This window comes from Lepus europaeus, chromosome X (assembly GCF_033115175.1).
Source record: "Lepus europaeus isolate LE1 chromosome X, mLepTim1.pri, whole genome shotgun sequence".
In the NCBI taxonomy this organism is placed as follows: domain Eukaryota; kingdom Metazoa; phylum Chordata; class Mammalia; order Lagomorpha; family Leporidae; genus Lepus; species Lepus europaeus.
Window position 1 is genome coordinate 85,134,984 of NC_084850.1, and position 22,789 is coordinate 85,157,772.

Genomic DNA, 22,789 nt, shown 5'->3' on the forward strand with positions numbered 1-22,789 from the left:
CCACGCCGCGCTGCATTTAGATAAGACAAAGAATGTCAGCAAGTTAGAGGTCAAGCCTCCTCCCGGCCCCCAGTCCGAGATGAGGGCGAGGTGGTGGCGATGGTGGTGGCCACAGCGGAGGAGGAGGCGGCGGCAGAGGAGGAAGGAAGGATTGTTTTTGCCTGTTTCCTTCGGAGGCCTGAGGTGCTAGGAGGAGGTTTACAGCTGCAGGAACCCAGAGCCTGGGCGGCAGGGAGAGGGGGCCGGCAACCTGATTGATTTTGGCAAGGCCTTGGTTGCAGGGGCCAGCAGAGAGCAACCTAGATTTGTATCAGCTTAAAGAGGCCCAGGAAGCAGAGGGCGGCCGCCTGCCCTCCTGATTCCTAACCCTGTCCCAGGTCTGCTGGGGCAAGGCCTGTGCAAGGGAGGCGGGTTGGGAGTGCTAACTGGATTTTTTTTTTATTTTTATATCAAGACACTGTGTTTAAAATTTTTACAAAGGACAAACTCCATGGGTTTCCGTTAGTGTTTTAAGAACTTTTCTTTAAAAAAAAAAAAGCCAACAACAACAACAACCAAAAAAAAAACACTGCCTTTTTGAAAGTGAAAATGACAGACACAAAAAGAGACTGTAAAGAAAATGGGGCAGAGGCAGAGCCCAGATGATGAGGGGCTGGGGGCAAAGTGACATGGCCTCTGGAGGACCTTGTTCACCACATCTAAGGGCTCTCAGGCTGGCCAGGGTGATGCTGCTGGCCTTGGGGGAAGCAGGGCAACCCTCCATGGGGACCCAGAGGTGGTCGGATGCCTCTCCCTTATGACTCTCCAGTCCCAGCCATCATTAGCTCCTTCCTCCTTCCACCCATGGTTTTGCTCGAACCTGTTTCTTTCGGGGGGTGGGGGGCTCGGAGGGAGGAGGAGGAGTCCTTTCCCTTGGCCTGATTGTGTGAGCACTGGGGGTTCCAGAACCAGAGCAACCTGGGCCCGGAGAACCTCCCTTCCACAGCCTCTTAGCACTCATGGGTTGAAAAAGCAGTTGCTCGAAAAATTTTTTTTTAAAAATCAACAAAAACAAGACCCAGAAAAAAGACCAAGTCTGGGGTGGGGGGGGGGGTGGGGGGAGGAAGAGCTACTGTGCTCTTGACAGCTCCCGAGTCTGGAGTTGGTCGGTGGTGCAGTTCCAAGAGAGGCCGAAGGCGAGCACCGAGGGGGTGTCCAGCTGTGGCTTTCAGGCCCCCCAGGAGTGTCTGTGGTCAGGCTCAGGGAGCTGGCTGCAGCTGCTGTCCCACGGGGCCTCGGTTGGCCGAGGACTCCTTGGCGCCCCCGTTTGCAGGGTTTGTTCACGTTTGCTTCCGTATCGGTGTTGCTGTCTGTACATGCGGTGCATGTCCACATCTGTCTGTGTCTGTGCAGGTGGTTCTGCTGTAGGGTGTGGGTGCGTGCGTACACATAGATGTCTGTCTGTGTCCGTGTGTGCGTGTCTGTGTGCGCATGTGTGCGTGGCTCTGGGAGGGTGGGAGCTGGGGGTGGGGGGCGGGGAGAGGAGCTGTGCCCCTGGGCTGGAGCTATACCCGGGTGGTGGAGTGTGAGTGGGGCAGCCCGGTGCTGTTGAACCCTGCGGCAAAGGTGTTATAGGGGTGCAAGGTCTGCAGCCCTACCAGCGAGTTGGGGATCATCGTGATGGTGTTGGGGGTCATGAGTGGGATGTCATCAGGGGAGCGCCGCAGGGTCAGGGTGTAGTCGGGCAAGGCGGTGAGGCGCAGCGTGTCGTGCGGGGGGCCGGCCTCACACTCATGGTGGGTGGGGCCCAGCTGTAACGCTGCTAGCTCCTCCTCGGGAGCAGCTCCTAATTCTGGGGCCCCGGCTCCCCTCTGAGGGCTAGGCTGCCGCAGGGGCTCCTGGCGCCGCTTGTCCTTACGGTAGTAGAGGGCAGCAAAGGCCAGCACGTTAAGGAACAGGAGGGAGGCCCCCACAGCGATGGTGACACTCAATTCGGTGGAGTAGTCACGAGGATTCTCCACCAGGAGTGGCCCTGCGTCCTGGTCCCCATTCCAGGAGCCTTGGGCGTTCTCGTTGCTGTAGGCAGGTGAGATGGCTGGCCGCTTGGTGCTCCAGGTCTTGCCATTGGGCCTGCGGGTGATGTGGGAGCTGTGGGTGGTATCCGGGGGCGGCACTTTGGTGGTTGTGGACGTATAGTGGAACATGTCATGCAGGTTATACAGATGGGGCACCAGGTGTTTCCAAAAGGCCACCTTGGTGGCCCGGTAATGATCGCGGACCCTTGGTTTCAGCCCGATGTGAAGGTAGAGCTGGTCTCGGGGATTGTATTTGGACCAGGCCACTTCCTCAAAGCGGTTGGCCTTGGTGTGAATGAACTTGGTGTCCTGGGGGACCGGCTTGTTGGGATCCCTGAAATACCACATGGAAATCTGGGGTCACCACTCTACCCAGACGAGGAAAGGGCCCAGCGTTTGTCCTCTCACACCCACCCCCTAAACCTCTTCCCGGTCGGAAACATACCCCGCCCCCGGACTTCCGTCTTTTTCAGGGCCCCTCCCTCTCTTCCCCTAGGCTTGAACTCGCAGGCCCCACAGCGAGCAGCGGCACAGAAAACTGTCTCATCCTCCTCTGTGCTCATCTTCCACCATTAGGCTACAGATGGCTTTTCTTCTCCTCACATGAGCATCTGTCAGTCCTGCCGCCGCCTGGCTGCGCTAAGGGCCCTCCTCCGAAGCCTCTTCCTGAACGTGCTTTATGCCCACTTCACGTGGCCTCTGGCCATGGCCCTTGAACTCTCCCTCATGCTCAGTCCTACCGCTAACTGAGTTCCAAGCCTCCACACACGTTCTGAAGGAGAGAAGATGGCATGAGAGACTGGAGAAGGGGAGGCAGGAAGGGCAAGCCAGATTCTGGGGCTATCTTAGGAAAGATGAAAGAGGTTTAGAGAGGAGCAGAGGAGACGGCATGCTGGTGGGGGGGGGGTCCCCAAAGAAGGAAGAAAAAAACCATTTTCTCCTTACCCAGTCTTGGCAAAGTTGGTCCAATAGGTCATGACAACAGCACTGAGCATAACATCATTCTTGGAGAAGTTGCAGGGGAAAAGGTCAGTGGGACCTACCATGGGGACACCAAAGACGTAGGGTACTTCGTCCCCATGAGCTGCATCTGACCAAGCAGGCTTCATGAGGCTCTGGCAGTGATGGTAGAAGGCGTAGAAGTAGGTAGGTGAGCCATAGCGCGCATGCAGATCGGCCGTCACCACCGAAGGCTCCACCCACTGGTGGTCGGTGAAGAGCGCCACCAGTGTTTTACGGCGGGTCTCAGGATTGTCGCGGTCTGCCCAGTCTGTGTACATGAACTTGATGGTCTCCCGGAGGGTGTCCTTCCCCTCGGGATAGCCATACAGATTGTCCACAAAGTTGGAGACGGAATAGTCAAAGTCAGTGCCAGAGACACCGTCCTCGGGGTCGACCACCCCTTCCACAAACTTGAGGCCCTCGCCCTGGTTGACACCTAGCATAATATCATAGTTGAGGAACTCGCCTTGTTCCATGAGGATCTCTGGGTCATCAGGAATGACATCACCGTCAATCACGGGGCCAAAGGCCACGTGGTAGCGGGCTGGCTGGATGTCCTGTTCTACCAGCTCCTTGGCGCTCTTTTGTCGAAGGCAGTCCACCATATCCACGGTGTCCAGCACGTTACAGCCCACTTTGTCTGCCAACAGGCTGGTGTACTTCACCGGCTGGTAGTTCACAGCCCAGCTGGACAGAGCAGAGCCACTTTGGATGATGGCCCTCTGGAAAAGCCCTGTGGAAGACAGGCAGCATGAGGTCAGATCGGTCGTGTCTCACACACACTCACACACACACAACAACAACAAAAACAACAAAACATCCTATTGCTTGGTCACTGAGTTCGCCATGCACTTTGAATGGGCTGGGAAGGAAGAAGGACACTTTCAGCAGTGGATGAGGGGTTAGGCCCAGAGGAGGAGTTGTTGAGCCCTCCGCTGAAAGGCGAGCTCCCCACCCCACCCCCCACCGTCAGGTGTCTCCATTGCTTCCCTTGCCTGGTGGGATGGTTGGTAACTTGGGGGTTAAGGACATGCCAGGAAGAATTAACCCATTGGGTCCCACACATCAGCCTCTTATGCTCCCTCTCTTTATCTCTCGTTGTCTTCCTTTCTTGCTTCCTGCCCAGCTGGGCCCAGCTCTGTGCCAGCGCACCACCAGGGAGCTGGCGCTTATACCACAAAGGGGTCTTTTTCATGAGGGATGAGAAATGCAGGCAGGAGAAGAGCCCCACATTCGGGGAGTGTGGGGGAAAGATCTCGAGGGCAAAGGCCTTGGGGTCTGAAGGTGCCCAGGGCACGTGCCCTCGTAGTGTGCAGTCTCCAAAGAGATTTTTTTCCTGAAGCTACTGATAGCAACTTCACACCCACATTTTGCCTCCCCCACCACTCTCCCCCACAGCTCAGAGGCAGCCAGTCCCCCAGACTCAAAAAGAAGATGATTCTTCCCCTCTCTAGGGGGGAAAAAAAAGAGGGTACCATTCTTTCCTTAGCCCTAGCATCCCAAGGCAGAATTTGGCATGTCTGAGAGAAAGGCGGTTTGCATGGGCAGAAAGAGAGGGAGACAAATGTAGATTACAACTCAACAGACAGCCTCACTTTTCCCAAGACCGCTATTCCATGAGTCAATTCCAGAGAGATCAAGGGAACAGATCTTTAAAGAAGCGAGGCTTCCCGAGATACGGGCCCCGATGAGACAGAGCACGATGCCCCTCCAGAATAGGAGAGAGTGCAGTCGGAAGCAGTGCCCTCACAGCGGTCCTTCAGCCGCCTTTGGGGAAAAAGGGGGAGGCAGTCTTGGTCCCGCTCCTGTCACCCAGGAACACGTTCTCTCCCTTTAGCGAGGCAGGTCCCACCTGACTCTTCCCTCCCCGGGGTAGCCTCACCCTGGAGGGCAGAGACAGAATTTCTAGGTCTCTGAGGGACTGGACGTCTTCCTGTGAAAACCTCACCAATTTGTGGCGTTGGCTTTGACAACAAGAACGTGTCTTCTCACAGATTTCCTTACTTCGGAAAAGGTCACTTCGTATTTCAGGAAGCTGTTGCCTTCAGGAGAAGCTCAGCTTTGCCTCGCAGAGACAGAATGTTCTCTCTAGCACGGAGGTGGACAGAACATTCTGTGCCATGCAAAAAAAAAGGGGGGGGGCTGTGTGGCCTCTTGTTTAGGGGAGAGGTTAAAATGAGTCTTCGGGTGCTGATGTTGGAGCACAGTGGGTTAAGTGGCCACCTGCAGTGCTGGCATCCCATATCAGAGCACTGGTTTGAGTCCTGGCTGCTCCCCTTCTGATCCAGCTCCCTGTTAATGCACCTAGGAAGGCAGCGAAGATGGCCCAAGTACTTGGGCCCCTGCTACCCATGTGAAAGACCAGGATGGAGTTCCTGGCTTCGCCCTGGCCCAGTCCTTGGGGCCATTTGGGCAGTGAACTAACGGATGGAAGATGTCTCTCTCTCTCTCTTTGCCTCTATCACTCTTTCAAATAAATAAATAAATCTTCTTTAAAAAGATTCAGAAGGCTTTCATGCGCTATACCTCAATTCTCTTACTAACTCAAATCCTTAAAAAAAAAAAAGTCTGGAGAGAGAACATTTAGTACAGCACTTAAGATGCTGGTTGAAATGCCCACATCCCAAATCAGAACGCACGGTTCAAGTCTTAGCAACTTTGCTTCCAGTCCAGCTTGCTGCTAATGCCCACCCTGGGAGGCAGTAGGTGAGGGCTCAACTATTTGGATCCCTGCCACCCACATGGGGCGATCTGGATTGAGTTCCAGGTTTCTGGCTTCTGCCCGGCCAAACCCTGCATGGTGCAGGCATATGAGAAGTAAACCAGAGGATAGAAGATATTCTCTCTCTCTCTCTCTCTCTCTCTCTCTCTCTCTCTCTCAAATAAAGTGAAAACCAAATTAGTCTCCAGGTGGGAGCTGTGGCACAGGGGTAAGCTGCCACTCAGGACACCTGCCTCCCATATGGGAGCGGCTGGTTCGAGTCCAAGTTACTCTGTTTTGATCCAGCTTCCTGCTAATGCACCCGAGAGGTAGAAGAGATGGAGTACTCGGGCCCCTGCCACCCATATAAGAGACCCTGATTGAGTTCCTGACTCCTGGTTTCAACCTGGCCCAACCCTGGCTGTTACAGCCATTTAGGAGAATAAACCAGCAAGTGGAAGATCTCTTTGTCTCTCTCTGTTTCTCCCTTTCTGTGTGTCCCTCTGCCTTTCAAATAAATAAATAAGATTTTTTTAAAAAACAAAAAAGAATCTCCCTTGGGTGTATTGTGTCACCTGGGGGAAGGTTTGGGGTCCAATAATAGACCCTTGTCCCTCAGAAGTCCGCCTCTGAGGGTAGGGATTCTCATTTCAGACCCACCTCGCCCTCAGAGACACTTCCCTTCTCGTACAGACTTGTTTCTCTGAGAGAAAGGCAGAGAGTCTCTCTGACACTCAGAAACTCATTTTCGTCCCCAGATCACTATGGAATGAAGTCCCCCGCCCCAGAAGAACTACTGTCCTTGGGGCCGGCGCTGTAGCACAGCGGGTTAATGCCCTGGCCTGAAGCACTGGCATCCCATATGGGTGCCAGTTCTAGTCCCGGCTGCTCCACTTCCAATCCAGCTCTCTGCTGTGGCCTGAGAAAGCAGTAGAAGATGGCCCAAGTCCTTGGGCCCCTGCACCCATGTGGGAGACCTGGTAGAAACTCCTGGCTCCTGGCTCCTGGCTTCGGATCAATGCAGCTCTGGCCACTGCAGCCATCTGGGGAGTCAACCAGCAGATGGAAAACCTCTCTCTCTGTCTCTACCTCTTTCTGTAACTCTGTCATTCAAATAAATAAAATAAATCTTTAAAAAAAAAAGAACTACTGTTCTTTCAGAGAGGCAGTCTAGTTCTACTCTCCCAAATAAGATCCCCGTGTCGGGAGAACCTTGCTTTCTCCGGGCACTTGTTTCCTTAGAGAAACAGGTCCGTTCCCCCCTCCCCACCCACCCTGCACAGCAATATTGGGGGCACGGAGCTGGCATTCTGGAGCCTACAAGGCCTGGGGCTCAGGGTGGGCCCGCAAGCTACTCACCCTCAGAGTGATGGGACAGTGTGAGGAGGCTGACACAGGACGCGCCGATGCCCGAGCCGAAGACGGTGATACGGCGGGGATCTCCTCCGAAGAAGGCGATATTCTCGCTCACCCAGCGGAGGGCCTGGATTTGGTCAAGGAGCCCATAGTTGCCCTTGGCAGCCTGATCTCCGGTGCTCAGGAAGCCTGGATTCAACAGAGGGGACAGTGAAGAGGAGGAGGCAGGATTCGGGTTAGGATGGCAGGCTGGAGTCGGGGAGGTGAGGACAGAGGGTGAACATGCCACGTAGCCCTTTCTACCTCGCGACTAGAGACCATTGCTGCCTTTTTGCAAGGTCTAGTGTCAGCAGTACACGAAAGGGTGGTCACCAGTCTCCCGCTTGTTAGCCAGCTGGGAAGGAGGGCCCTCCAGACCATGTCAAGTGGATGCCTGCAGGTGAGACCCTTAGATCGCAGGAACTGCAAATGGCCAGAAGTCAGCGTTCTTTGCCCTGCTGTATTACTCAGGGACAGTATCCTAATATCTCGTGAGATCTGGAGGAAAGACAGGGGGCTTGGAATCAGCCAGTCCTTAGTTTGAGTCCTGGCTCTAACACATTCTAGTTATATAGCCTCTGGGCAAGTTATTTAAAAGCTCTGGGCCGTAGTCTCCTTTTCTGCAAAATGAGGCTAAAAATACCTCACAGAGTGGTGGGGAGGATCCAGTGAGCATAAGCATGCATAGCGTGTGCAGCACACTGTAGAGCTGCATTTAGTTCTCTCTTCCCATCTTTCTCTCTCTGTCTCCTTGCCCTTCCTGTAGGAACGAGTCCACCTCCACTTCTTGCCAGGGCCTCCAATCTCCCCCTGCCCTCATTCTCAGGGCACTTCTCATTCCCCTCCCTCCAAGACCTGGGGCCCGGCAATCTGTGTTGTGAACAAGCTCTCCAGGTGATGCTGATGCCTGTGAAAGTCGCACAGCCACTGGGTTAGACCATCTTGTTCATCTGGCAGACAAATGGGGAAGTCAGTGCCGTGTGCGTTACCACAGAAACAGGTTTTCCCGCCCACCCACGGGGATTTGCTGCTGAGGAGACAGATCACCATGGAGACTACCTTCCCGCCCACCTGCTGGGATTTGCTGCTGTGGAGACTTGTTGCCATGGAGACTACCTTCCCGCCCACCTGCTGGCTATCCCACAGAGATGTCCTATATTTCCCCCCACCCCGCTTCCATTTTAGACTGATCTCTCTCCCCCTGATCTGCAGGTTCTTTGGAAGGCTCTGTCTTCGCCAGCCCTAAGCTTTCGGAAGGGGTCTTTCCAGGTGGGGACTTGCAGCGCTCCTGCAGACATTGCCAATGCACACCCGGATGAGTATTTTTTGACTCCATAGTTAAGAGCTCACTCACAGCACCTGGAATGAACTTTGCACGAGGCCGTGTTTCAGGAGGCCTGGCAGCTCAGAGAGCTCCCTGGCCATCCAGGGAGTCCATGGGTGGGGGCTGAATTGCAGTAGACTAAAGAAGGTACAAGACCTCATGGCTGTCTTTCCAGAGTCTTCTGTAGTTAGCTCCCACAAAAGAGCTCATCTTCGACCATGTCACTGATTTTACGTCGGGTAGAATGAAGTATGTCAAAGGCTTTGTTATCCCCCCCAGGACCTAGTGACAAGGCTCCTTGAACCCCAGGTTCCAGAGGAGGAAACGAGGAGACATCAGGGAAAGCCCAAATGAGGATGAACGGCATTGCCCCATGGAGAAACCGCAGCTGCTTCCACAAGCCTTAAGTACTCTGCTGCCGGCGATCCCACCCAGCTGCCCAAGCTCTGAGCCCCTCTGGTCAAATTCCCTCAGTGCTTCTCTCAGTCCTCTCTCCTTCCCCCATATTCTCTTTCCCTTGACCAAGGCATCATTCAGGGAAAGTGTGCATTTGGACCTAGTAGAGCAGACTGCTCCAATTTCTTGGGTGAGGAACAAAGGCTCCAGCAGGGAGGATTTAACCATCACTCTCTGCTCCCTTGGGTCCCATGAGCCCTAGATATGGGACAATGAAGTATGTGGCTGGTGCCATATCAACATCCTTACTGGGGCCGGCGCTATGGCGTAGCGGGTAAAGCTGCCAGCTGCAGTGCCGGCATCCCATATGGGCGCCGGTTTGAGTCCCGGCTGCTCCACTTCTGATCCAGCTTTCTGCTATGGCCTGGGAAAGCAGTAGAAGATGGCCCAGGTCCTTGGGCCCCTGCACCCACGTGGGAGACCCCGAAGAAGCTCTTGGCTCCTGGCTTCGGATCGGCTCTGTTCTGGCCATTCTGGCCATCTGGGGAGTGAACCAGTGGATGGAAGACCTCTCTTTCTCTCTCTCTCTCTCTCTCTCTCTCTCTCTCTCTCTCTCTTCTCTGCCTCTCTGTAACTCTGCCTTTCAAATAAATTTTAAAAAAATCCTTACTCTGAGAAGGGTCCTGCTTGAAGTTCAATATCCAACAAGCTCGAGCAGCTTATACGGCAGACCCGACTGACTACAAACACGCCAAACCTGGCAGTGTGGCAGAGTAGTCACTGCTAGTTTCCCAGGAACTCAGCCACCCCAGAAACCACTTGAGAGTGGAGGCTGAAACGCCAAACTGTCGAAACTATCAGAATAGATCTGAGCCAGTCTCCCTGCGCCTGAGTTTATATTGCAACACATGGTAAGCTGACTGTCAACAGATTGTATCAAAACCAGATACTTGTGTCACTTAAGGCTTGACGTTTGCCAGGTTTTCAGTTTGCCTGCAGGGTACCTGAGCAAGGAAGGAGGGTTAAATTCTGGAACCCAGAATAAAACTTGGCACGCTCCTACTTCCTCAGCCCCAGGAATATCTGTATCTTATATCCAGCTGGAGTTCCTTTCTTTTGCTGGCTCCAAGCCCGCTGGGGGCTTCTCAAATAATAGCTAGCCCTCTGCCTTGGAGGGGATTCATGGATTAGCCTGTGACATTCTCAACATACGTGCCTCATCCCAGATACGGGATAGAGAAGCCCCTCAGGATGAGCAGCCTGCTTGGGCTTGGTGCTCAGGAGAAGCCGCTGGGAGGGAGAGTGAATGATGCATGGAATTGGGGTCCAGAACAGGCCATGTGGTTTGGAATGCTTTGAGAAAGAGAATAACAAAGCCTTAGCTTCACAACAGAATCCCCAAGCATCAGGGCCAGACCCCTGTTCTACATCTGTCAAGAAAAATCATCTTGTCTGTACCCAGAACCCAATCAAGTGGCTTAGTGATTGTATTTGCAGGAAATGAAGGGTACACAGGAAGTGGTGGAGAACTTCCAAAGAAATCTCAGTTTATAATTCCTTGCCAGGGGCCGGCACTGTGGCATAGTGGGTAAAGCTGTCGCCTGAAGTGCTGGCATCCCATATGGATGCCGGTTTGGGTCCCAGCTGCTCCACTTCCAATCCAGCTCTCTATGGCCTGGGAAAGCAGTAGAAGATGGCCTAAGTCTTTGGGCCCCTGTACCCACGTGGGAGACTTGAAAGAAGCTCTTGGCTCCTGGCTTTGGATTGGCGCAGCTCTGGCCGTTGAAGCCAATTGGGAAGTGAACCAGCGGATGGAGGACCTCTCTCTCTGCCTCTCTTTCTCTCTCTGTGTAATGCTGACTTTCAAATAAATAAATCTTTTTAAAAAAAATAATTCCTTGCCAGTTTGGGGTAATAAAAAAAATCCATGCATATGTGGGGTCTTCAGAAAGTTCATGGAAAATATGTATTCTGAAAAAACTTTGGGGGCCGGCACTGTGGTGTAGCAGGTTAAGCTGCCGTCTGCGATGCTGGCATCCCATATGGGCACCCGTTCAAGTCCTGGCTGCTCCACTTCCAATCCAGCGCCCTGATAATGTGCCTGAGAAGGCAGCAGAAGATGGCCCAAGTGCTTAGGCCCCTGCGCTCTCCCTGTGGGAGACCCGGAAGAAGACCTGGCTGTTGTAGCCATTTCAGGAATGAACTAGCCGATGAAGATTTCTGCCTCTCCCTCTCTCCCTGTAACTCTGACTTTCAGATAAATATATAAATTTAAAAAAACTATTCACAAATTTCAAAAAATTGCACTAAAATAAACTTACCTTTTAATTCCATTTTCTGTGAACTTTGGGAAGTATGCTTGTTATTTTGATCATCAACATAAGCAAGTCTTAAGAATAACACTCCTGTCCCCTATATGTGTTCTTCTAGTTATTCAAGTGAGAGGAGGCTATAAAGGGTCTTCTTAAGCTGGGGGAGTTTCAGGGGTATCCATGAAATTGTGTGTATGTGTGTGCGCACGCCTGTGTGTGTATGCACACACTGTTCTGGGGAGAGGCCATAGTTTCATCAGGTTAAGAACTTCTGATGTAGAAGCTTGAGGATTAGAGCCGCCAAGGGGCTGTGATGTAGTCGGGGCACCGGCGCTCACAGGGCAAGCTCCCCAACGTCAGCCTTCTGTGTGGCCCACAGCTCCCAGCTGACGCTGTGGAGACTACACAGTCTGGGCGAAATCCCCGAGTCCTTCCTCCTGTCTCCTTTCTGCCTTCCTCTGCCTGTGGCGCTCTCGTCCTCGTTTCTCCCCAGCCCTTCTCGACTTCTCCTCTCTTTCCCCCTCTCCTCTGCTCTCTTTTCCTTCTCTCAGTCTGCTGGCCTGCTAACATGGCGCTGAGGCCAAAGCTTAGCATTCTCCAAATCAGCCTTCTAGAATGGAGCTCTGTCTTTAAAATTTTTAAAAGAAAGGAAAATTGCTTTTGGCCTGTAACTAGTATGTGTGTGTGTGTGTGTTATGCCCCACATAACCCTATCCACCCACCTGTCAATCAGATGACCCCGTCCCCAGGATGTACCTCCTCTTGCCTGGGACCTGGGGATGGTACCATGTAACCACACCTCTTTCTAAGCTCATAAGGAACCTGGTAAAGGGAAGGGTTCTCTCCCCCCCTCCCCCCCATGGACCCAGAGTGAGCAGGGTATAAAAACCTCTCTCTTTTCCTTTCCTGGCCCACTCTCCCTGAACAATGCCCACGTGTGCATGTGTGTCTTTTCCTCACTTTGTAAATAAACTTTATCACTTTTTACGTTGTGTTTGTGCCTGTACTTAGACTGCTTCTCCAAGGAAGAGGTAAGAGCCTAGGACAGGAGTGTAGGCCCAACCTAGCCCACAGCGATGACACCCTGAAATCCAGATCCCCTTTCTCCACCAGGTAGAACAGCTGGCAAGAATCCAGCCATGGTGTTGGAGGCAGAGCAGGAAGAGAAGTGGCAGGGGCAAAATCATGGGGTCCAAAGCCCACCAGGCTGTGCGAGCCCAGGTAATGCCCTGCGTGCATATCTCTCAGCCCCACCTGTCCCAGGTGCCACTGACGGGGACACACACTCTTTTTTCCCAGGGAATATAATTTCTCCAATCTGAACTCAAAAAAAAAAAAAAGGTCTCTTTCTGTCCCACATAGTGATAGTGCTAAGGTACGTCAACAGGATGGCCCTTCTGCACATATAAATGCAGCACCAGGGTCTCACCCCAGCATTGGAAGGTGCAGAGCAACAGAGTGAAGTGCACCAACGAGAACAGTTGGCCATGGCGTGAGCCATGCCTCACTGCTGGCTCCGTACCGAGGCCTACAGCTTCACAAGCGGCTTAGGCCCTCCCCTCACCCACTGCAACTCTGAGGACACAAACCCTCCAGGCGGGAAGTTGGCTTCCTCCAGCGCTACCGGGACACGGGGTCCGGATGAGCCAGGTCCACATGCTTAGTTACCCTCTCGGCAGCGCTTGTTTACCTGAAGACCTGGGCCCTGGATAGGCATTGGGAGGTCACCAAGGAAGGTGCAGAATAGAGAGGCAGCTTAAAATGCTGAAACAAGTGTGTCCACAGCAGTGTGTGTGTGTGTGTGTGTGTACGAGGAGGTGTTTGGGATGGAGTGCAAATGCACGTGTAACGGATGGTAGCGTGTGAGAGAGTAGGAGGATGTGTGTTCGGAGGCACGACTCTGCTTCCAGGGAGCATAGGTGTGCGTGCTTGTACGTACATGGGTGCAGCTCCAAGGAACCTGTATGCATATATATTTGTGGGGTGAGCTGAAGGAACAAGCACATGTCTCTTTATTGGGTATATAGACTAGGATACTTCAAAGAGTTTATGGAAAATGGAATGAAAAGATAAGCTCATTTGGGCACCCAAATTCTTGCAACTCACGAGTAGTTTTTTTTACAACATGGCATTTCCCGTGACCATTTTCGAAGGCCCTTCACATGCAGGGTACGTATGGGAAAAGTACACAAATCTACATGTGTGTGTAAGAACATGTAGGGGGATACATGTGTAGGACATGGGATGTGTGCAGATGTGCAAGCAGGGATACAGGGCAGCTGTGTGCATGCGCAGCATTTGTGAATGTATGTGAGGCTATCTGTGTGTAGGGAGTGGCTATTGGTTCATATTTACACCGGGGAGGTGAGGCACAGACATGTGGATGGGGGTGGTATGTGGCGGTGTGGAGTAGATGATGTGAAGTATGGTGGGTAGAGGGATATTGGTAGGTGTTTGTGTGGGAGTAAGGTGGAAGGAATACATATGTGCATGTGTATCTTTTGAATACATGTGTGGAGTTTGGGTGTGGGTGTGCAAGGTGTAGGCTATAAAAATGGAGGCAGATGAAAGTGGGATGTGGATCTGTGCAGTGTGCATGAGTGGAGAGGTGGGAAGAAGTATATGAGAATGTGTGTGTGTGTGTGTACATAGACGGAGGGTGAGAGGAGTGTGTACATGTGGGGTGTGGCTGGGGAGTGTGTACAGCCTGTGGGTAGGTGGCTGTGTATGCCTGGGGCAGTGTCTTTCTGTGTGATGGGGTGTGTAGATGCAGATGTGGGGCTAAGCGTGTGTGCTTTGTGGGGGTGCATGTGTGGGAGTGGCTGGGGTGGGTATGTGAGGGTATATGGGTGCATGGGCATGGTGTACACTAGAAGGAATCTGTGTGTGTGTGTGTGTGTGTGTAGGGGTGTTTACGGGTGGAGAGAGGACACTAGAAAATTTAACAGGCCTTACAAAACTCATCAGCCAAAATCCTGGTAGCAGAGAATTGACTGGGGACCTAAGAGAAGGTGTGAAGTTTGGGTTTCCAGTGGTCCCTACACTGGGGTAGCTGCCAGGATTCGGCTACGGCCCATGGCCATACAGCATTTTTACCATGGTCATGAACACCAGTTAAAGAGCCAAGGCCTAACTGCCCCCCGGCCCTGCCCCAGGCATTCTTTCCTCTCAGCTTTGAGAAGCCAGTCTTCCTTCTAGGCACCTGGCAGGAAAGCGTACCTAGCACCCCAACCCGGTAGTTGAGGGTGATGACGATGACGTTGCCATAGCTGGCGAGGACACTGCCGTCAATCATGTTGCCTGTCCCTTCCATGTAAGAGCCTCCGTGGATATAGACCATGACAGGTTTAGCGCCACTGTCCCGGATGTCTGCAAAGAGAAGGGGTGAGACACAGGCTGGGTAGGATGCCCTTCCTCCCCCACCCCCGCCAGCCCTGGGTGGGGTGGGGGAGTGGGGGGAGGGGGTGCAGGCAGCAAAGCTATCCCAGGTGCCAGGACACCACCACCATCCCTGCGGGCAGGACTCGCGTGGGGCTGTTCGGCCTGGAGCTCAAGCCTTGGCCAGAGCCCTCTGGGCTTCCATCATGTGTTTTAGAGACTCTGCTTACAGGCGCCTCCCAGCTGAAGGCAGCTAGGCCGAGGGGTGGGGGGGCAGCAGGAAGAGGGAGGGCTGGCCTCCTAGCTGTGTCAGCTGAGTCCCTGCCCTGGGCACCCAGGAGTCCTGGGACCTGACATGGCTTTAGAAAACTGGGGGCTGGGAGCCCTGCAACCCCAAGACTACACCAGTTACATGGAAAAACAGCCACTGGCAGCAGCTGGCCCCAGTGCAGACAGAGACAAGAGGTGTGGGCGTAAGGGGTGGCACGGGACAGAACAAGGAAGGAGGAGGGGAGAGGGGCGTGAATGGCAGAGATTGGGGGGGGTGCCTTACTGACAAGGCTGCTCAGCCACGTGCCCTTTTCCCCATTCTCCCTGGGGGTAGGCAGAGCTAAGGATTCGAGCGATTGTGCCCAGTCAGCATTAAGATGAAGATGGGGGCCTCCCCAGAGGCCATTCAATAAGGGCCCGGCAGGCAGCTACTCCCAAGCCCAGGCAGCGAAGCGACGGGGCCAGGGCAGTCACAAGAAGGCTCCAGGCCTAATTCCCTCTGCCTGGTGCCTCTCATGTGTGAGCAGACCCCCCCCCCCGTTTGCCACACCCAACCCTCCCAATCCCCCCCAGCACAGCCCTGCCCATCACCAAGGGGCCCCTTGAGCTGGCCCCTCCAGGGGCGAAGGGGCAGGAGCAGGGCATGGAGGCAGAAGGCAGCACTCGCTGCTGTGGAGCAGACACAACCTGTTTCCCCATCGAACGATCGGCACCCCAGGATCTTATGCCGTCTGGCGACAGCCGTGGCATCCTGGCCTCAGCCTGCCCTTAGAACCCACACACTCTTTCTGGCCCTGTTCCGAACCCATTGCAGCCCCTGGCCCTGAGGCCATCGCTCTGTTGTGGGAGAAGGCTGGGGAGAGCCTAGGCATCACCTTTCTCCAGCCCCTTCGGTTCTTACTGTCTCACTCTTTGGTTCACCGTCCCGCTGGGCCCCTCTTCCAGGAGCCAGGCTCCCTGTGAGACGCAGGAGTCTCCGCAACGAAACCCAGGGATGGTCTGGCCATCTAGCATCCCATGTGCCTCATCCCCCCCCCCCCCCACCGTCCCGCCATCCCTCTTTCCTCTCCTTTCTCCTTGTGTTCAGTAGAGGCAGGTGCCCGGGAACCACAGAAGATGGGATTGGGGGACTGGGGCAAGGAGAATGCCTTCCCCGTGCCTCTGCTTGTGGCTCCTGCTCCTGCCAGCCGTGTCCATCACCCTGGAACTCCCAGTGGCCAGTGCGGCCAAAGATGGAGGAACAGCCCGTCGGCCTTGTACAGGAACAGAAACACACCAACGGACGGACAGACAGACAGATGGGGCTTCTCCCCATCGAGAAGGGGAGGGGCTCTGTGCCATGCACCAGCCGCCGCGCCCTGCAGCCCCCAAATACCTTCATCTTCATCCCCGTCATTATCCGCTAAGTCCTCGCCCTGTTTCTTAGCGCCGGATCCTGGGGACCAGACACGGGGAGACACAACAGCACAGAACAGAGAACAAAACAGAGAGAGAATTCAAAAACAGCATGACTGCAGTGTGGCCCAGCAAGCCAGCTCTGGGCCTGAGCCCAGGACAGGCAGGAGGGATGGCAAGAACTGAGGGAATGGGTGGGCTGAGGCCCAGACCTTTATCAGGATGATGGTGTTGCAGGCCTCTGCTGTGCTGGCCTCCCTGCACCTCCCTGCCCCGCCTCCCTGTCCCCATCAGCCCGTCTCAACCAATTCCCTTCCCATTTAGGAAGGAGGTAGCGGCAGGTGGGCCAGGGCACAGAGCCAGAGGTCCACTTCCAGGGGTGGGGGAGGGGAGGATTCATTCTGCATGAAAGAGGCTGCACATGTGGGCCCAGGCAGGTGGAGCTGGAACACAGGGGCAGGTACCGCGGGTGAGGGATGACATTGCCAGCATGTGTGGGTATCCATGTGAGGTTGTTTCGGGCAGAGATGTGTACCAGGGACCCCAAGCCTGAGCTCCCAGGGCCCAGTGGGTGGGGGCTGGAGCCAGGCCTCAGCTGACCCTGATTCCCACAGGAGAAGATGGGAAATGAAGTTTGCTCTCTGCTCTTCCTCGCTGGGCCCTCCCCTGCTCTGGTTAATGGCAAATGGGGTTGCTGCCCGCAGGAACCAGTCTGGAGAGCAGCAAGCATTGCTCTGAGATGGAGAGCCAGAGATGCAGGGAGGGAAGGTAGAAAGGGCATAGGAGGAAGGGACAATGGAGAGAGCGAGAGCGAGAGAGAGCGAGCGAGAGCAAGAGAGGAATAATGGTGCTAGCTCCTGCCATGTACTGAAATATTTACCATGTACCATACCCCCTACTTCTGCCACATGGTTGGATGCTTACATCCCTATCTTTATTCCTGTTTCACTGATGGGGAAACTGAGGTTCAGAGAGGCTAAGTGACTTGCTCGAGATCACACAGCTAGGAGGTGCTCGAGGTGAGAGTCAAACCCAGGTCTGCCTGACTCCAAAGCCCATGGTCTTTCCACTGCACCATGCCGCCTTTCTGGGATGGGAGAAAGAGAAGGAAGAAACAGATGAGAAGAGAGATGGGAGCATGGAGAGGTGAGGCAAGGAGAGAAGAGACTAGAGGGGAGAAGAGAGACATTCCGGAGCTGGGGGTAGGCGGGCATCCATTCTCCTTCCTGTTTGAAGAGAAGTACATCTTCTGAAGGGGGCGCTCTCCTGTCTGGATACCGGCCGGTGTGTGAAAACGGGGCTCGTGCTCCGCCCGGAGGCAGGAAAAGCCCCCTTTCTCAGGCGACCTGGGCTCTGGGGACCGGCTTTCCCGAGAGCTAGCCATCACAATGGGACGCGCCCTCATACGACAAGATGGCCTTTCCACTAGGGCAAGAGCCCAGCCCTTAGGTAGAGCCTACCCCCAGCTTCCTGGACTTCTGGGAACACCTACCGTCTTCCCGCGTCAGCTCAACACCTGCCCGCAGTGCCCTCAGAAACCCGCTGGGACGCAGACATCATCACCCACGCAGAAGCCAACCCATCAGACTGCCAGGACTCCCTCCTCCCGACACATGGATTTCCTCCCACTCTGCCGGGCGGGGGCGGGGCCGAGGGGCAGGACAGCTCTGCCCCAGAAACCCCCTTCACTTCCTGTCGTCGGCCATTCCTGACTTGCAAGCTGTGTCCCCCTGTTCCACTCTGACAGTGTCCCTGGACGGCTGCAGCTTGAAAGTTGGCCCTTGCTTGGTAACTCCTTGCTGCCATGTTTCTCACCCAGGATGGCTCAGCCCCTGTCCCCAAACACTGGGCCTCTGCAGGATGGCAACCAGGCCACCCCATCTGATCTACGCATGCCACAGCCCTAATCACCTCTGGGTGTGGCTCTCATGATTCGGACTTCTTCGCATAGGCCCTGCATAGGGAGCTAATTGGAACACTAAATGGGCAAATGTCGCCTCCCCCACCACACACACACACGCACACACACACTCAGAGTCTGGAACCCACTGCCCAGTGGGGCCTTAGGGAAATCAGCTGAGTTTTATGCCTAGGCTAGGAGCTTCTTCAGAGCAACAATCAGGCTGTTAGTCACATCTAAATCTTTCCTCTACCTCAAATCATGACAGCACCTTGCCCATGACCTTGCCCTAGTCCATTGTCATGATGGGGGAAATGTTCTATTTGAGTACGGGACTTCTAGTCCGCTGTCTGGCCAAACTCTCGGGGCTGGCCTGGGCCACCCGGAGCTTTCAGAGGAACCCTGGGGAGGTCATTGTTCCTAAGGAACAGTCAAGGTTAATGTCAGCTCCTCTCCTTACCCCACTCCAGCAAGTAACTCACAGGAGCTGGTCCTAAGAGGTCTAACAGACTGGATTCCTGATGCTTTTATGGGTGAGTGGAATACGAACGCCCCATCAGTCCCCTACCTCAACTTCAGAGGTGGCAATGCTGGCTCCTAAAGGGAGGCACTTGCCTAAGGGCTCACTGTGGGTTGGCAGCAGAGCTGGGACTCACTCAGGCTTTGTGTGTACGGTCCTGGGCTGCGCGTGGGCATGCCGCGAAACACTGTCCCCAAGGCATCGTGTCTCGCGCCACGCTTCACTGGGCACCTAAAGCGCACAGGGCCCCTGCTCAGCATGTCGGTTCCTGGGCTGTGCCTCCAGCAATTCTTCTTCTGCGGTAGGGAATATCCCATCCCCAGGAACCTGGGTGACCCTACTCTGAGAAACCCTGCCCTGGGACATGACGGGAAAACAAACTGCAAGCCTGCCGAAGGGCTGCAGGGATCCGGCTGGCATTTTCCACCTGTTCCTTAGGCTCTTACTGATTCTAATTCCGTCCAACCCATCCACATGTCATCTTTTCTTTGTTTGTTTGTTTCTTCTCTGAGTTGAGGAGGTGGGAAGGAGCAGATGGGGGCTGGCTCTGAGGGCTACAGTGGAAAGAACATGCCCTAAGGGTCAAAAAGGCCCAGGTTTGGGTCCCAGCTCTGCAACAGACCAGCACGGGGGGGTGGGGTCGGCCTTGAGCAGCAGCAAGTCACTTCCCTGGGCCTGTTTCCTCATCCGTAAAATTGGGATCCTGACTCCTGCCTTACAGGCCTCCAGAGACGTGGGGAGGAGCTTACGAGGTAACTACCAAAGGGTTTTGCAAGTGGCAGGCAGAGCCGGGAGAGATTCCTCTCAGCAAGAGGGTGAATTTCAAATTCAGGAGATCATGTAAGTTGCCTTCTGAATTCCGATTCGGAGCTCCCAGACACCCCCTTCCCTCTCCCTGCCCCCACGCTCCGCCACCTGCATAGGTGACATAGGCATAGATGGTCTGCCTGCTCGGCCCTGACTGCAGGGTGGCGGGGCCAGCGGTGCGGGCTGCATAGCAACAGTCACTAACCCTGCATACACGTGCTGGGTCTAAGCTTCAGGACTGGAGGATGGGGTCCAGACGTTCAACCCACCGAACAACTGCGGGGAGGGGGCGGGAAGGGTCCTGTGGCTCCCTGGCAAAAGGGCGGAGCCTCTGGCTCCGTCTTGGCTGTTTCTCCTGAGGTGTCACCAAGAGAGAGAGAGAGAGAGAGAGAGGAGAGAGAGAGAGAGAGAGCGCGCGAGCCGCTGGCTCCGTCTTTGGTACTCACTCTAGGGTGGGATTTGGGACTGGGGACATTGGAAGAAGGGGGAAATGGGGTTGCTGCTTCTGCTCTGAGCCTGTTCTCAGGTTCGCCGAATCCTCCCTGAAAAGCGGCCAGGGCCCTCAGATGAGGCGGCCCCTGTGCCTGCTCACTGTGCCCTGAGACCGGGCTGCTTGAGGAAGGCCAGGTCCTCAGGGGCAAGGGCAGGTGGGCAGGCAGCCCTCCCTCTCTCTCTCTCTCCCTCCCCGCCGGCTCGCTACCTACCTCCTTTCCTACAAATTTTCTTGTTGGGCTTTCGGGCGCATTCCTTGGAAATCCGCTTTACTGTAAAATGAATAAAAAACTAAAAAATAACAGGAGGCCTCTGCCCAGGGGCATGCACCCCCCCACCCCACCCCCAGGCCCCAAGAGCTGAGCCGCTCTGCAGACGGCACATGGCAGAGAGCCTGTCCCACCATCTCCTTTTTTCTGTCACTTACCTTTGTGTGATTCCCCCCCGCCCCGCGGGAGGAGGCATCAGCTAGTGAAAAGAGGAGCCACCTAAGCACTGCCCACCAGGCTCACCCCTGCCCAACCCCACGCCCAGCTCCCTTGGCCTCACACACCTACCACCTTTTGAAGCAGGTGGAATTGGCTATAGTGGTGGTGAGGGGAGGGCGGGGGGGGGTGGGTGCTGGTGGAGCCAGCGTCCTCCCGCAGGGCAGCTGCCGGTACTGACTCATACTCCCCCACCCTGTGGGGGGGGACCCCCATCCAGCACTGGACCTTAACCTGTCAAAGCTCTGAGGCCTGACCAGGCCCTCTCCTGGCAACAGTGTCACTCACACATGGGAGCTAGGACAATGCTGGGAGAGGGAGGAACTGGGGCGGGGGGGAGGGGGGCAAGAGGGGGCGGGGAGGCCAAGCTGAGTGATGGTTAGAAGCATTTTCACAGAGAGACAGACGCATGCTGCTGGGGTTTGCCACCACATGCAAGCCAGCGACACGACAGGGCAGGCGGGAGGCGGGGAGGGGCACAGTGGCGGGTCGCCGCACTCACCATCCTCCGTGGGCACATAGACATTCAGGTAGAGACAGTCTTCATTGGGCTCCTGGATATAAGTAGCGACGATGTCCAAGTTGGCAGTGAACCAGACTGGCAGCATAACTTCGGGCACAGCTGTGTGGATGTTCTGGGGGCACACTGGGGGAAAGTGTGTGGCGTTCCGGATGCCAGACCAGGATGGGGGTGGTTCAGGGGGCAGGAAACGTTTCTCGCCGATCGGGGGCGCCGCGTAGGGCACCCCTAGGTATTGGTCCACAGGCCCCAAGATCTCACTGGGCAATGGTACCCGGGCACCCCTAAGCTTTCCAAAGTGAGTATTGACCGTGGGCGCTGGGGCCTGAGTACTGGCCCTCAGCACCAAACTGACGAACCAGAGGGTGAGGCTCAGGCTGCGGCCGACTGTGGGTTTGGGGCTCAGGGACAGCGAGGGCAGGCCAAGCCGCAGCCACATGTTCCGGGTAGGGGGACTGGCAGAAGAGGCAGACTCCAGGGTCACAGCATCCGCCCAATAGGCAGCCCCTTCATGGTCACACTGACTTGAACCTCAAAAGTGAGGGAGCAGGTCGTCGGAGCACCACAGCTTCAGAAAGGGGACTCCCTCAGGGCCAGACAGGCCTGTGGAAAGAGGGAAGGACGAGTCATCCAAGACGCTCTGGAAGGGCCAGCAGTCTGTTTTGGTGTCCCGCTGGGCTTGGGCAATTCTCACGCCCAGCCTTCCAGAACCAGGCAGTCAGAACCATTCTATGCAGCACCTGGCCACAGTTGGACAAAAAAATCCAAGGGGAAGGCCTGAGCGATGGTTGGTGCCAGTGTAGAGTTCACAGTTCCCAAGTTCAACTGCACAGCCAGTGGAGTTCATCAGGGTCAGCTGGAGCCAGAGTAGCACGTGGTAGGAGGGGGTGGGGGAGACCGCCCAGGGACCCCTGTGCGTGCTGTGGGAACTCCCAGTGATCCTGCACAGGAGCGTCCACAGCAGGAGACGTAGGGTTGTTAACCTCACTTTGGGACACTTGTGCATAAGAAAGGCAAGCAGCAAGAAGGCAGAAGGTCCCACAGTGAGACCCCCTTTGCCCTCAGGCCGGGCAGGGGCAGGGGCAGGGGCAGGACAGTCTTTCACCAGAGTCCCCAGACCCTCCTGCGCTCTTCCTGGCCGTTTGCCCTCAGCCTTCAACTGTTCCCAAACCCTTAAGCCTCGTGCTTTCTGCTGGGTCTTTCTTAATTCACACCAAATGCCAGGACCCAAGGCACCCTAGGCACTGCCGATGCTCACCCAAGTCCAGTGTAAATTAAACAATGGAGTGTGGGGGACACACTCATAGAAATAAACCCACCAAGACTCAAGGAAGACAGGGAGAGAGACCACGCTGGGATCACAGACATGCATTCCAGACCCAGAGACCCCCCTCAGCGGGTCCCGCGCTGTCCGGCAGAGCGCCTCCCACAGCCAGAGCCTCACAAGGCACACACAGAGACTTACGGAGACCTAATCACACACATCCGCATAGGTAAATACCCAGACACACACAGCGTAATGGTAACACATGGGTGGAGACAGACATAGAAATAGCAACACATCCGACACACGGGCCTCCTGACACCATTACACAGCCGACACACACAGACGTTCCACACGGTCACACGCGCACGCCCAAGCACACGCACACCGCGTGCACATTTCCTTTTCTCTGTTTCTCCCGCCTTCCAAGATTGCAGCTCTGCTCCTTTAAGAACTGGCTGAAGGGGTGGGGGAGGGCGATTGGGAACGCCCGGCAATCGGCCACCACGAGAGGGGAATGCGAATGTGCGTGTGTGCGTGTGTGCGCGTGTGCGTGTGCATGGGATTGCGCGCG

General features: G+C 55.2%; 1 protein-coding gene across 3 annotated transcripts; it reads right to left on the reverse strand.

Moving 5' to 3' along the window:
* Positions 1-1,544: 1,544 nt before the first annotated feature.
* NLGN3 (neuroligin 3) lies at positions 1,545-21,390 on the reverse strand. Of its 3 annotated transcripts, XM_062183574.1 has the most exons (7): positions 20,934-21,390; positions 20,159-20,218; positions 16,208-16,267; positions 14,404-14,553; positions 7,117-7,302; positions 3,000-3,789; positions 1,545-2,388 (listed from the first exon to the last, which is right to left on the reverse strand). In XM_062183574.1, the coding sequence occupies exons 1-7, from the start codon at positions 21,388-21,390 to the stop codon at positions 1,545-1,547; spliced, it is 2,547 nt and encodes an 848-aa protein (XP_062039558.1). The 3 variants fall into 3 exon arrangements, with proteins under 3 accessions (XP_062039558.1, XP_062039559.1, XP_062039560.1); XM_062183575.1 differs by lacking the exon at positions 20,159-20,218; XM_062183576.1 differs by lacking the exons at positions 16,208-16,267; positions 20,159-20,218.
* Positions 21,391-22,789: the final 1,399 nt, after the last annotated feature.